The 14,020-nt window shown below is 37.4% G+C and overlaps 1 protein-coding gene across 2 annotated transcripts; it reads left to right on the top strand.

Moving 5' to 3' along the window:
• Window positions 1-3,794: 3,794 nt before the first annotated feature.
• Window positions 3,795-13,824, top strand: LOC104414334. Of its 2 annotated transcripts, XM_010025404.3 has the most exons (14): window positions 3,795-3,955; window positions 4,026-4,102; window positions 4,195-4,306; window positions 5,113-5,195; window positions 6,229-6,294; window positions 7,444-7,544; window positions 8,337-8,455; window positions 9,314-9,354; window positions 9,650-9,738; window positions 10,257-10,434; window positions 10,544-10,660; window positions 11,408-11,452; window positions 12,440-12,571; window positions 13,256-13,824. In XM_010025404.3, exons 1-14 carry the CDS (start codon window positions 3,868-3,870, stop codon window positions 13,388-13,390), a joined length of 1,383 nt encoding a protein of 460 aa, XP_010023706.2. In that variant the 5' UTR covers window positions 3,795-3,867; the 3' UTR covers window positions 13,391-13,824. The 2 variants fall into 2 exon arrangements, with proteins under 2 accessions (XP_010023706.2, XP_010023707.2); XM_010025405.3 differs by lacking the exon at window positions 13,256-13,824 and having other exon boundaries at window positions 11,365-11,452.
• Window positions 13,825-14,020: the final 196 nt, after the last annotated feature.

Here is a 14,020-nt window from a genome sequence, read left to right on the forward strand (position 1 = left end):
GGCCCCTAATTAGCTAGTCAACTTGTGAACAATCCCTATGATTGAGTCATGACATGTCTTCGTTACTAACATACCGATCCTTAGTCTATCCCTCGCAGTCTTAAATAGGGATTCGAATTGAGGAATCAGTTATCAAAGAAATGAGCCAAATTGGAATAATACAACCCAAATCCAATCGGTTCAACTCAGTCGAAGTCATCACTAACATCACAAGTGGGATTAATTTAGTCCAATTACCTCATGGGTGATATGAATTTTATTTTGATTGAATTGCCTCATGAATTGGGGGTTTTCATTCAATTAATGTAAATTTTGCGATTTTTTTTCCCAATTGCCAATTTCAATTGAAACTAATTGACTTGAAAAGTATTCGATTGGTTTAATTAATTGGTCTTGAGACACTTCAATGCACACAATTTGACCCTCATATGATTGCATGAGCAGACCCCTAAAGGAAAATGAAGTTTTATCGTCAAATTGAATCTTAATTGATCAAATTGATCCCTAGCTTAGAATGGATTAAGTTGAATCACACCAATTGGACTAAGTTCGCTTGATTTTGTAAACCTTTGATTAGTTAAGTCAAGCAAATCAAATTGATTGATGTGAACTTGTCAAGATTGATATTTGATATGAGTTGCCTCTAAGAAAATGGACTCATTCGTGATTTTTTATTTTTATTTTTGGTCGAAAGAGAACTTATATTATATTAAGGAACATTACAAGCTAGATCCGAAGCATCAGAAGATAGAATAGATAGGAAAATAGCAGGAGGGAAAAGAAGCCAGTTGATGGGTGGGCCTTGATCTTTGCGGGCTTTAGCAGCCCAGTCGGCTGCTAGGTTAGCCTGACGCCAGATATGCTGTATCGAGAGATTAGGGCATTGTAGCATACGATCACTGAGGATAGCGAAGAGGTGTTGGTCCTTCCATGGCGGCTGCTGTTTCATACGAATGATCTCCACCAACTTAAGGCAATCGATTCGATCACCGAACGATGAAGCGGGAGTCCCTTCCCGGATCATCCGTTGAAGAGCAAATATGAGGGCATAGATCTCGGCTTGGAATGCGGATCGGGCAGGCACGGATCTGTAAGCACATCCCGTAATATGCCTTGACTATCCCGGTAAATACAAGCGATGGATCCTTGCTCTGATTCTTGTCGAAAAGCCCCATCAATATTGCACTTTATATAGCCTTCAACAGGTGGTTTCCATACATTATCGAGACTGACCAGAGTGTTTTGGGTGTTCTGTGGCGAGGGCTGTAAATTCTTGAAGATGGTGCTTTGGGTAAGATTGACGACTTGAAGCGGATCTAGTGGAATCTGACGGAAGACAGCATTATTTCGATGGCGCCAGATTTCCCACAGAACGTGAGCGATCACTTCAAAATTTGGAGCCGCTTGTGGGAGGGAAGCTCTGTCAACAACAGGGCATCAAATCTGCTAACCGAGGTAGGTGATATCCGATTCGAATTTCTTCATGATTCCAAATATCATTGGTCCAAGGGCGTAAGAAAAATAGGTGCTCTATGGATTTTGGGACGTAATTATTGCGAGAGAATGTGAGGGATTCGAAATGATATGGCGTTGATAGAGGTTTGATTTTGTAGCAAGTGCATTTTTGCATGCTAACCGAGAAAAACCTTAAGCTTGAGCCATACGCATGTGCCAAATTTTCCTCCACAACGGGGCGGGTTAGTGTAAGAGGAGGAGGGTTTATGTATTGGTTGAGAGTTTGTTGACAAAATGATAACAACTTTTAACGTGTAGGTACCGAAGGTGTCTCGTCCAAATAAGTTGATCATGAAGGAGGGTCGCATTGATGGGAGTATTGAGGATTCTTTGTACCGACACGGACATCGAAGAATGCAAGAACAAGGGATGACTTCCATTCGAGTGCGTGGAATCAATGAGATCAGCAACTAGTTCAGTTCCCCTTCCACTTGTACTTTTTGCTTGGAATCTGAAAATTGGCTTGAAAATTGAACATGGGACAACCTTGTAATCAAATGTTGTAAAGGACATTTTTCTACAAAATGACTAGAAATTAACTAATTTTGTTTTTGGTTGATTTTGAACCAAAATTCACAAATTGGGAAAAAGTTGGTTCTAAATTGCTTTTTGCAAAATTGATAATGCCAAAGTTAAATTAAGGTGAAAAAAATGATGATTTGGAGATTTTGAAAATCTTCAATTTTTTTAACATAGTGTTGATCAAAAGTCAACATTATAGTTATTTGTCACGAAAATATCAATTAAGGGATCAAATTTTGTTTCTTTTTAAAAAAATTGGCAATGCGAAATTGAAATTAACACTATTTTTGGGCTTTTCATGCAAAAAATCAAAATTTGCATTGGTGCATGAAGGAAAAGAATACAATATAATTAATAAAATCAATTTAAAAATATAATATCAAAAAAAAATTATTGACATTGGTGCATGGAGGAAAAGATTTCACTTACTGAATAGAGAAAATATTTTCTAACTCTAACTCTAACTCATTTTCAAGTTTCAAACAAACATCGAAAAATATAATTATTTTCTAGAAAATAACTTCTTAGAAAATATTTTCTAAAAATATTATATTTTTTAGAAACGGCTAGAACCTTAACATAATGACATTTTCAGGTAAATACAATCTTTAGCCTGAGTAGACCCCGTGGGCTTTCTTCAATCACGAGATTAGTATATCAACATGGATCCGATTTATCCAGTAATCAAAACAATAGTAGTCCTTGTCATTTTCTCCAATGCTAGGCGTTTTTCACGGGGAAACTTTGCCACGTTCAAGGTAAGGCACTATGCTGGTGCAAAAAAAAAAAAAAAAAGGTTAAGGCACTATGGGGCAGGGATTCCTTGTGCGCAAATTAGTGTAATTAGTTATGCCAATTCACTAAGGAGAAAAGAAAGGAATATAATTTGACATTCACTTTGCCTTCGTTCGACCTTAAAATCTTTTTGACATGCTTCCTATACATCAATCTAACCTCAAGACTCCGTGTGTTTCGTAGAAAAATGAATAATTTAAAAAAATATTTTTCTAAAAATGATCATTTATAACGCTTGAAATAGTTAGTCAATGAAAATTATTTTCATTATCAACAATATTTATATCTAATTATTTCATGAATGATGAAAATATTTTTTCTTAAGTGACAATTTCTAAAAAAAACATTTTCAAATAATTTATTTTTCATTAAACAAATCCAAATTTTGCTTTATCTTCGTTTGTCTATTTGCTAGATATGCAAAAATAGGACAGCGATTCACTCTTTTTTTTTCTACTTTTCCTTGAATTATAGTACGATGAAAAAGCTTATGACATGGTCTTATAAGTGAAGGTTTACTCTCTTTAAAAGCTACATTTTTCGAAACCTTTTACTTGGAATTATAGTATGATTAGTAATGTTATCATACAGTTTGGCTTATGTTGAAACCTAAACACTTGAAAATGATACATCCTTTCGCTCATACACATAACGTCATCTTCTTCTTTTAGAGTTTTTTTTTTTTTTTTTTTGGCTTCTTAAGAAAATCTTGCACTTCTCCCAATTGTAATTTCTTTTAGAACAATGTAATTAAAACATTTCAAAGCAACTAAACATTGAAGTAGTCACGCATCTTTTACTTTTATAATTTTAGATTTTCAATGGTACTCTTAAAATTAGCAAAAAGGTGGATAAGTAAGATTTTTTTGGAAAATGAAAATAAACATATGCCCGAATTGAATATTTTGTAATAAGTGAGATTCGTGCTTATTTTCTTAAAATCACGCAAAAGAAAAGGACAAATGAAGAAAAAGGGTCAGAGGGTGGGGAGAGGTTTTGCGAGCAGAGCCGTAAACCCCGCCGTCGCCGCCGAGGATGTTCCGATGGCGCCTCCGATCGACGGTGCTCCGCCGCACTCCCGCCGCGAAACGCCTCCTCCCTCTCTCCTTCGGCACCCGTCAAGGTCCTCTCCTCTCTCTCTCTCTCTCTCTCTCTCTCTCTTCTCCGTCTCTGACTTTCGTCTCTCTGCGCAGTGACTCCATGCGAGGTCTCAGCTCCTCCGCTTCGTGCCCCCTTCTCCACTCGCGTCGTCGGCGACGAGCCTGTCCTCGTGAGACCGCATTCCCGATCGCTCTGCGTTTCTTATTCCGTCGAACTTCGTCGCCGTCCGCCGGATTCACGTGGTTTTTTTCGTTCGTGCAGGTTCGAGATTTCATACGCTCGGCGTTGTACGACCCGAAGCATGGTTACTTCTCTCAGCGGTCGGCCTCCGTCGGCATGCTGGGGAGGAGCATTAAGTTCAATCAGCTCGAAGGTAACTATTTGCTTGCAGTCCTCGATTCTCGGTTGCTCAGGAGATCCTTCTGTTCCTTGTGCAATGCGTTGTGTACAAGGCGGTTGAATAAGAAATTGCATATGTATCCTTTCCGATGATATGGTTATTGTTGGTTGGCTGGAAAGTGATGGTGTTGTCAAAAGCTTAGGTATTTATTGATTAGAGCTTTCTCATGGTTAAGTTACTCGTTATTTTTTGTGAAGGCAAGTGGCAGAATGAACTGAGGAAGATGGATTTTAACTTTAATATATAGGGCAGCCTTTCGAGTCAAACCTAATTATCCAACACTTACTCGCTCGAATGATGGAGAACGTATAAAAGCTTTGGAATGTTATATATGGGCAGTAGATTGAAGCCTGTCTTACCACGGGCTTTCAATGGTATTGTTATCAATCCTTCTGATTACGTGCATGTATTTCTCCGTAGGGGCATATGAAGTTAAATCACAAACTGGTCTTCGGAGATCAGTTACATTGACCAGAGTATTGGTCATGCTGTTTTTTTCATCCTATGATAATTAGATAGATGAAGCTGTGTCTCTTGATGGTGGTGGGATAGTTTGATTTACTACTCTATCTTTGGGCCGGTTAAAAAAAAAAAAAACAAATGCATGGCTTTTCAACTGTCTTATTTCAACTACTCAATTTACTTCCTTAATAACTTAAGTCATTATGCTATTCCTCGCAATGGTTAGAAGATCAACATAGTAATATCAAGAAGGAAACAAAATATGATAAATATGGGTACCGTCTTTCTGTTCATATACTGACATATTGTAATTCTAGGCAGGAAGGATTACATGGAGCATTTGGATCAAATCTACAGGCAAAGTGATATTTCGTGGTTTACTCCTGTCGAGCTTTTCAAGGTATATTAAGTAAAACTTGTGTTGACATATTCACGATGCTCTATGAATTTTTTCTAGGGTAAGGGTTGTGTGCCTAGTGTTTGGAGGGTGAGGCTGGGTGATAATTCACACACAAGTATGCAAAGAAAAATTTCTAGCATGCACTAGATTCATGTGAGCTCAGTACATCTCACTAATTGAATTTGATGGGTCACACGTGGTGCCCACATGATCTAATGGTTATAGTAGGCTGGGCTTGGGTGAATGTGGTATTTACATGATCATGTGAGGTTAGTAAGTTTAGACATATTTGATTTGGTCTTAGTGTTTGATTGTTTTTAATCTCAGTGGCCGACGTCATAGAAGCTTAGTTTTCGAGTGGTAATTTGGATCAGCTGAGCAACTCCACTCTCCCTTAGGCAGTAGTAGATTGATATCCTAGTGGTATGAAGGCAAAATCAATGTTAATGGCGTGAATACGTCAAAGCAATAGATAGAGGCTTCAAGGGATATCTATCGAGCATTGATGCAAGGGCATTAGGTAGGATAGTTGTGCATAGAATAGGCACTGCAAGTGATGTTGAAAAGCTGTCGTTCACATAGGGAACTTGTACCTCTTGAATTCCAAGGTACCCCTTTGAGGTGTGCTATTTTGCTTGAGAACTACAATGTGAGAATTGCCAATCAAATCACTGTTATCAAATAATTGATGCTGACTTCACACTTCACATAATATCATATGGTTGTCACTAATGGTCATCATTGTGTTTGTATGGAATCCATTATTGAAGTGAAGTGCATAATTTATATAAGATTCTCTTTTTAAAGGTTTTTAAAAACCTCCAGGGGGATCTATCTGGTTTTGCTTGCGAATTTATTGATGATTTAGGACTAGTTGTCATGCTGATAAACATGTTTTTTGTAGTTTCTTCACGTCATGGTATGCCATGCTCATTCACATCAGATCTGGAGCTCTTCTCTAGATCTCTTTTGGGTTATCTTCTTTGCCAGTGGATTTTGCAAATTGATTAGATTATGTTCTCTCTTCTTGTAGCCGTGGTATGCCCATGGCATTGCTGAAGCCATAATGCGCACTGCTAACCTTTCAGTTCCTTTGCAAGTAAGTTTATTTGTACATATTTGTCTTTCTTCTTGTTGCTAGATGCTAGAAGTTTAACTGTTTACGAAACATCGAAGGCCATTTTTGTACTTAAGTGTCGAATTTACAGGCTTCATGGCATTTCATTTTCCATGGGAAATGTTGTATTTTGTATCCTTATCTTTTCTGCCTAGAATAGCAATGACATTAATGATTATTGTCATTGAGTTTGTGAACCAAGACATACAGCCTTAAGAGTTAAGGTCCTAATTTACACAACAATGGTCATGACAAAAGTAGTTTAGAGTCCTGCTTTCTTCTATAATTTTACAAGCACAAAGAAGGGTTTGAATTGGTCATAGCTTTCCTTACTTTCCTCACTTGCTTAAAGAGTTTTCTTTCTTGCTGAATTGGAACTAGCACTGCAGCTTGACTGTTCAACCTTCCAGATTTGAGGCAATTTTGCTTGCATTTTGAGGTTTTGCAACTTGATGATTACCTGAATGTGCAATAAATACTTCTGAGTTGCCTATTCTGGGATTACCCAATGAAGCAGTTTACTTACTCCTACTGCTGCTTATGAATGCTTATCATTTACTAAAAGGATGAAATTAGTGCAGTTTAGCTACTGCTGGCAGAGTGGAGACTCTCTCTATCTCTCCCCAGGTGCATCTTCCATGCAAGTGTGCATCTGTCACAAACTTGAAGAGCATCGTTCACCTGAGCAGTGTTTTCCTTGGACAGCACTATAAACAACTAGGATAGTTTTAGCAAGAGCTTTCACATAGCTATTGTCCCAGAAGGGGACAGGCACTTGCTAACTCAGTGATCCGATGCTGGTTTTCAGCCACTAGCACTTCTGTTACATTACACCTGGGTGGATGAAACTTCTGTTGATGGCCTGACATGGATGAAATTGTTTTTTTTTTCTTTTCTTTTGTTTCCTCTATGTTGATGTGACTTTGGAAATCTTCTGAAAGTTTCATTGCAATGTCCTGCCTGATTTTGAACCAAAGTTAAGTCGCTGTGGTTTTCAACATATTAGTATTGAATATCTTTTGGTCTATTGCTATAGGATGACACGGTACCTCTCCTTAATTGTCAGACTTTAGATCTACTTGCTTACTTCTTTAATATAAGAAAGTGATGTGCACTTTGTGATATTCTCAGATATATGAAATTGGAGGTGGATCAGGAACTTGTGCGAAGGGCATCATGGATTACATGAAATTAAATGCACCAGAAAGAGTTTACAACAGTATGACTTATATGTATGTGCAACAACCATTCTTTTCATTCTTGAAATCGTGTATAATGGGCTGCACTGAAAGAGTATATTTTGTGTGTATCTTGTAAATGCTTTTGCATCCAGACACATACTATACATACACTCTTGTGTTCATATCTTGCGTATGATTGTCTGTACTTTACAAGTTTGAGATGAACTGTGTGTGTGTGAGAATGATGACTCTGGATGTAATTTCCTCTTGCAATCATCACCTGCTCTACAGTTCAAGGTCATGCACGCAGAAATGTTTTCTTCTGCTTGTACCATAACTCATCATCAACCATTTCCAAAGATGAAAAGCGTGGAGATTTTAGTATCAATTAATAGTTGGAAAGATAACTTTAATTTCACAAGCCCCTATAATCTAGTGGATGGTTGACTATGGATGAAAGGTACCATATCAGGACAAAGAATCACACAAACCTTTGGTGGCATGAATCCTATTAAATAAAGATAGGATAAAATGCTCTTCACACTCTTGAAGTCCATCGTGTTTTCAAGCAAGCATTTACTATATGCAATAGTTCCACTAGGCTTCCAAATGCTGTTCAACCATCAAATACAATTGTTTTTTCTGCAAGTAATAATTGAAGAAGTTGGTTCAGTGAGGTAGGCTAGCTTTGAAACGTGTTCCTATGGGTATGGTCAGTCTGTGCTTTAAGTTGCTTTATGTGCATGCAGACATTTACGACTAGAATTGAGCGTCCTTCTTTCGAATATTCTTTTGCATCTGGAATTAATAAAATAAGTATGGCACTTTGTACATCTTTTGCAGCTCTGTGGAAATTAGTCCCTCCCTGGCAAAGATACAGAGGGAAACTGTTGGACAAGTCCTCAGCCACTCTTCAAAATTTAGGGTGGAATGCCGTGATGCCACAGACCGAAGTGGATGGGGTAAAGTAGGAAGCTTTTTTCTTTTGATTGATCTTTACTTCTTTAATGAGAGTCAACTATTGTTCTACTTGAAACATTTTACGTAAATCTGAGTGGTAAAGGAATCAAAATTGAAAATAAAGCCTTCTCATGCCATCTTCCAAATCACATTGATTAGAGCATAACATTACTATCTTTAGATAATATTTTGTGTTGATGCTGCTGAAATTGGTTGCTCATCCCAGGGATAGTGTTTAAATAATTATGATCAGAGAGATTAGAATGACAGTATTTCTAGGTTTGCTGTGAGGGATTTAGAATAGCGTAAAGATATCATTCTACGTCAGTTTACTGAGTAAATTTGTAGATCATATGTGCTTTGATAGGGATTCGTCCAGATTGGTGTATAATAAAACTTCTGTGCAATCTCAAATCATCAGGGACAAGACATTTTCTTGGCTTCCTAATTTTAAAATGAGATCCTTATGGAACTTATATTCAGTTTCCAACTTACTGATCTTTGCTTTTTTATCTCAATGTACTAGAGAACTATTTTGTTTGTGTCTCTGGTGAAGGCACATAATCTTTTCCTATTGTGCTTTCTGGTGCATCCGAAGTGTGTTTTCTGACTAGATCAAATTTTGCAACAGAGTGTTATATTCTTCTCAGATCTGTTTGTTTCTTCTCCTGAATTTTGGATTTGGATGATAAATAGTGTGCCAATGTTGGCTATCCTGGCTTATAGTGCTTGTCAGCTTATGTGCTTCCTATTATGTTAAACTAAGCTTCTGTCCCCAAGTCTATGTGTCTCTATATATTCAAATGAGATGCATCAATCATTTCTTGATGATTTTCCAATTTCATATGCCTTTGTCACAGGGGACCGTCAAGAACAACCTTGTTGGGTTATTATGCTTGAGGTATGCTTGACTTCTTGGAGGTATCTCTCTCCTCTTTTGCTCAAGTCATGAGATTCTTCTTCTTAAGAATGGTAATTTCCAATATTTGTTTGTTCCCTTCTTTATTGCAATCTGGCTGCAAGCAACTACCTCTTTTCTTTTTGCCCCCTCTTCACTTTGCAAAGTCTATATATAGCTTCTTCAATTGAATTATTTCACCTGCATTTGCTCTATCTTTTGCTAATTTCCAGTAGTTACATCCTTGGTCTTTGTTGAGTAATCACCTAAGCAAAAGTTGGTTCCTTTTCTTTTGCAGGTCCTTGATAATCTTCCACATGATCTTATCTATGCAGAAAATCAAATTTCTCCATGGATGGAAGTGTGGGTCAATAAACAAAATGACAGGTTGGAGTATTGCAAGTAGCATGCTAGCTATGTGTTTTTGCTATTTTGAAGACTTAATTTTACAACGTGGGTGTAATGAGGTTCATTAAATAGATTGGCCAACTGCTGGAGCAGTTCTATTATTGGGGAAAAAAAAAAGTAATAGTTCTGCAAAACTCTGTTTTTGACTCAGTTTCACATTTTATTAGGCCAAACTAAGTTCCACAGTTTAAATAATGTCATGTTTATCTGTCAGATAGTTGGTTGTTCTTTTTATCAGTTTAGGCTGAAATCTATTTGGTACTGAGATTGGAATTATCTACCGTAAGTGAAAGAACAGATAATATGGTTTCATAGTTCTCTCTGGGTCAAGTTGGGTCCACCTACTTACTTTCTTGTAGTAATTGCTTTTTAATAATATTCCCTTTTTATCCCCTTTTTTGTTTGGGCTACAAAATCCTTGGATTTAATCAGCTCCTAGATTCCCACTTTGTGCGTATTGGAGATGAGACTCAAGTTCTGCGAACAAATTAATGCAGGGAAACCCTATCTGAATTGTATAAGCCATTGGAGGATCCACTGATCAAGAATTGTCTTGAGGTCGTGAATTCAGCAAAAAAACCAGCTTCTCCTAGTGGTGTAAGATTAATGGCAGATACTTTGTGGTCCAAAATCCTTCCCAGACCCCGGAGATGTTGGCTGCCAACGGGCTGCTTGGTAGGAAACCATAACTGCATACTTTCTGCTGTTTACTTCATTCTACTTCTAGTCTGCTAGCTTGGAGACAAACCCAGTAGGCAATGACACTGCCTTTGCGAATATGCAGAAACTACTTGAGGTGGTACACGATGCTCTACCAAAGATGTCTTTGATAGCTTCAGATTTTAGTTACTTACCTGATGTAAGGATACCTGGTGAAAGAGCTCCTCTTGTATCAACAAAGGTACATCCAATCTCTGTATTGTTTGCGATGCTGCTCATGCTTTTCTATTCTATTTCAAGCTATCTGTGGACTGTCTTAGTGCTTCGAACTTCGAATTGAACTGTATCTACATGCCATGCATCTATTATGAGACGAGTCGCAAGTGACAATTCTTATTTCTCGCAGACATTATATTCACATGCTGCCTTAGTTGATTCTCGTGTTGCATGCTTTGACCGTGGTGCCTCCTCATATAATTTGTCCATGAACTAGACTAATGATGTTCACGTAGGCTTCCACATCAGTATGTCTTATAATGCGACTGGTTTCTTTGAGTTCTGCAAAAGATGCAGTACATTGGGAAAAAAGAGCTAATAATGGGACTGTAAGAAGAAATGCTATGGTAGGTAAAAAAAAATTGACAGATGTTATAAACTTATGCAGGACTGCAATTGATAAATTTACTGAGGATATTGAAATGAAATTCTAAACTGAAGTGTTGTGAAGATGGTTATACGGATCTCAATCCAATTTACAGCATAGCAGACTGCAGACTGTGTTTTGGATCCATGTGGTCTGTCCTCTGATGCAGTAATTGGCAGCCACTAATTTGTATTGCTATTTTCATATAGTTTTCTTAAGTTTTGGCAGCCACTAATTTGTATTGCTATTTTCATATAGTTTTCTTAAGTTCTGGAGTGGTTGTTTAAACTTTCTATTAACAGCATGGAATAAACAGTTCGACCATTTTTGGCTTTTGTTCTGCAGAAGGATGGGAGGAGCTCAGATTATAATAGCTATTTGGATGCAAAGGTTTGTAATTCATAGAATCACTTTAAATGGTCCCAGCAGTCTGTCACCATGGAATGCTTCTTGACATCATATTAACTGATTGCTGTAACTTAATGAACGTAGTCCTGCTTTAAGAAGCCTTATGAGTGACTTCTTTTGGGTGCCAAAGCCTATTGGGTAAATTTAGTAATGGAGGTTATTCAGGAATGTGCATTTTAGTGTTGGAAATTTTGCCAAATGTTTGTTTGTGTTCTTTTAGTTTCATTATTCAGAAATCTGCCTAGTATGCCAACCTTGAGTATTTGGTTGTGTATGCATGAGCTATACTCGAATGTCTCTTAATCTTTTGGCCATAGCTGTGATAATAACAACTCCAAGCAATCAATATTTTGAAATGCTCATTCCATCTGTACAGTAATGATTTGGAGCACCAGAATCAGCAATCACAACGTTTCAATATCTGAATAGTTATTAAACTTTCACATGATGCTGTAATCTTAGATCTAGGCATAATTAAAGGTGTAATTTTTTAAATTTAGTATTATGCACCTTTGGCTATGCATAAAGTATATTTTAATGTGCTAGTGCTAACATTAGTCAAGCATCAGTTCAGATAATATCCTGAAGTTGATCCATGCTCCTTGGGCCACAGTTCCTTGTCATTTTACTCTGAAGACAATTTTTCTTGTGAGAGGTTTCCTCAATCAATCGGACTAGAATCTATTCATTCTAGAATATAGAAATTCTAATTGTTAGAACAGTAATTTATAAGTATCAACTAAAAAATGTATTTTTAACTAGTATATTATAAATTAGTTTTGACATAGAACCAAATTGTCTAGTAAAATGAGGATAAGGAATGGTGAGGATAGCTCAGCTGGTAGACCAAAGGACTGAAAATTCTTGTATTACTAGTCTTATTGGTGTCCAAGACTTTAATTGTACTAAAGATTGGATGCTAATGATTCTATCATTCTACTGTTAATACAGTGCTGCATTCTCATGCAGGGTGATGCTGATATATTCTTCCCTACTGACTTTTGGCTTTTGGAACGGATTGACCATTTTTGTTCAGGGTCGCTGAAACTTCATGAAGATGCATCCTCCTCTAAACGAGGAAAAAAGAGGAGAACAATTACAGTGAGACTGCTTTTTCATGCTACTTTATCTTGTTTAGCAATGCTGCTTCTACTAGAAGAAATTGTTTTATGTGAGTAAAAGTAGAACTTCATTGTGTAGGATATCAATTGCACAATAATTTCACTCATTTGAATAGTTTACTGTGTTCATATGCTAAATCCAGCAACATACTCTAGGTACCTTTAGTGAGTGAAAGAACTTGCACATAGGGACACTGCATTATCCAAGCAGTGAAGGGTGGAGACTGAACCGCTCCATATTTATCGGTGCTACAGTGATCTTAGACAAAGTCACTTTTCACTGCGAGGTGGTTGCCATCTTCAAGGACGATGGCTACCACCTCAAAGTGGTCACATGGCCTGGAGGGAGTCACAGAGTTCATAAGGCCATAGCTCTCTTTTTAGCCGCAGCTTTTTTTCTTTGTCAAATTACCATTATTTATTATAGCATGTTATATTTGATCTTGTCTTGTCCAACATGCACCATTTTAAAATTTGATAAGTACAGGATATATAAGCAATGCTATCCTATTCTATCCTATCTATTCAAGTAGTCTTGGTGACCAAAGGCATGCTATACTCTGTTGGATTTCTTTGATTCTGTCTTTTGGCCTTAGTTGCTGAAATGAATTTGCATTATTGCTGTCACAATCATGATTTGCCTATGTGACCTTTTCTGTTGCAGCTCGATACTTCTTCATTCATGGAGGAATTTGGCTTACCTTCAAGGACACGAACCAAGGATGGATACAACCCTCTTTTAGATGACTTTAAGAACACAAAATTTTATCTTAGCGTTCCTACTCACAACGTTAAGTGAGGAATCTCGCATGCTCAAGTTTCAGAGAGCACTGCCACCTTGATGGAGGAGAAGATTGATTCGGGTTTCCTTGAGGAAATACAGCATCCTTCAAAGCAGATAAAAGTTATCTCAATCTGGAGTTCCAGAGCATTAGCCGATACATGTTTTGCGTCACATCTCACATGCAGAACAATGCTGCGCGGTCCATTAAATGTCAGCTGCTATTTCTTAACTTATTATCTGTTTCATTGGTAATAGGATGTTGAGGATGGTTGGGGGTCGATGCTGTGCTATTTATATTGATCCTCGAAGATACAACTGTCCTCAATTCTCAATAGATCATACCTGCTACTTTATTTTTCAATTCTTCAAGCTACTGTCAATCTTCAGTGGTTCGGGTCGATATTGTATGACATTGGTTTTTCAAGTCAATAAGGCTCGGTTCCATGACATTCCCTCTTTGGTATACCGTTTTCATAGTTGCAGAACGAATTCTTTGACTCAGCAAAAGACAAACAGACACGAAGAGACTTCGGCACAGGTACAATCTTTATAAAAATAGAATTACATGCGCCAAAAGATGGATACAACCACATTAACTTCTGAACCACTCATGTCTAGTTTCGTGCCAATAATTGAAATCGAGTA

This window comes from Eucalyptus grandis, chromosome 8, assembly GCF_016545825.1.
Source record: "Eucalyptus grandis isolate ANBG69807.140 chromosome 8, ASM1654582v1, whole genome shotgun sequence".
Classification (NCBI taxonomy): Eukaryota; Viridiplantae; Streptophyta; class Magnoliopsida; order Myrtales; family Myrtaceae; genus Eucalyptus; species Eucalyptus grandis.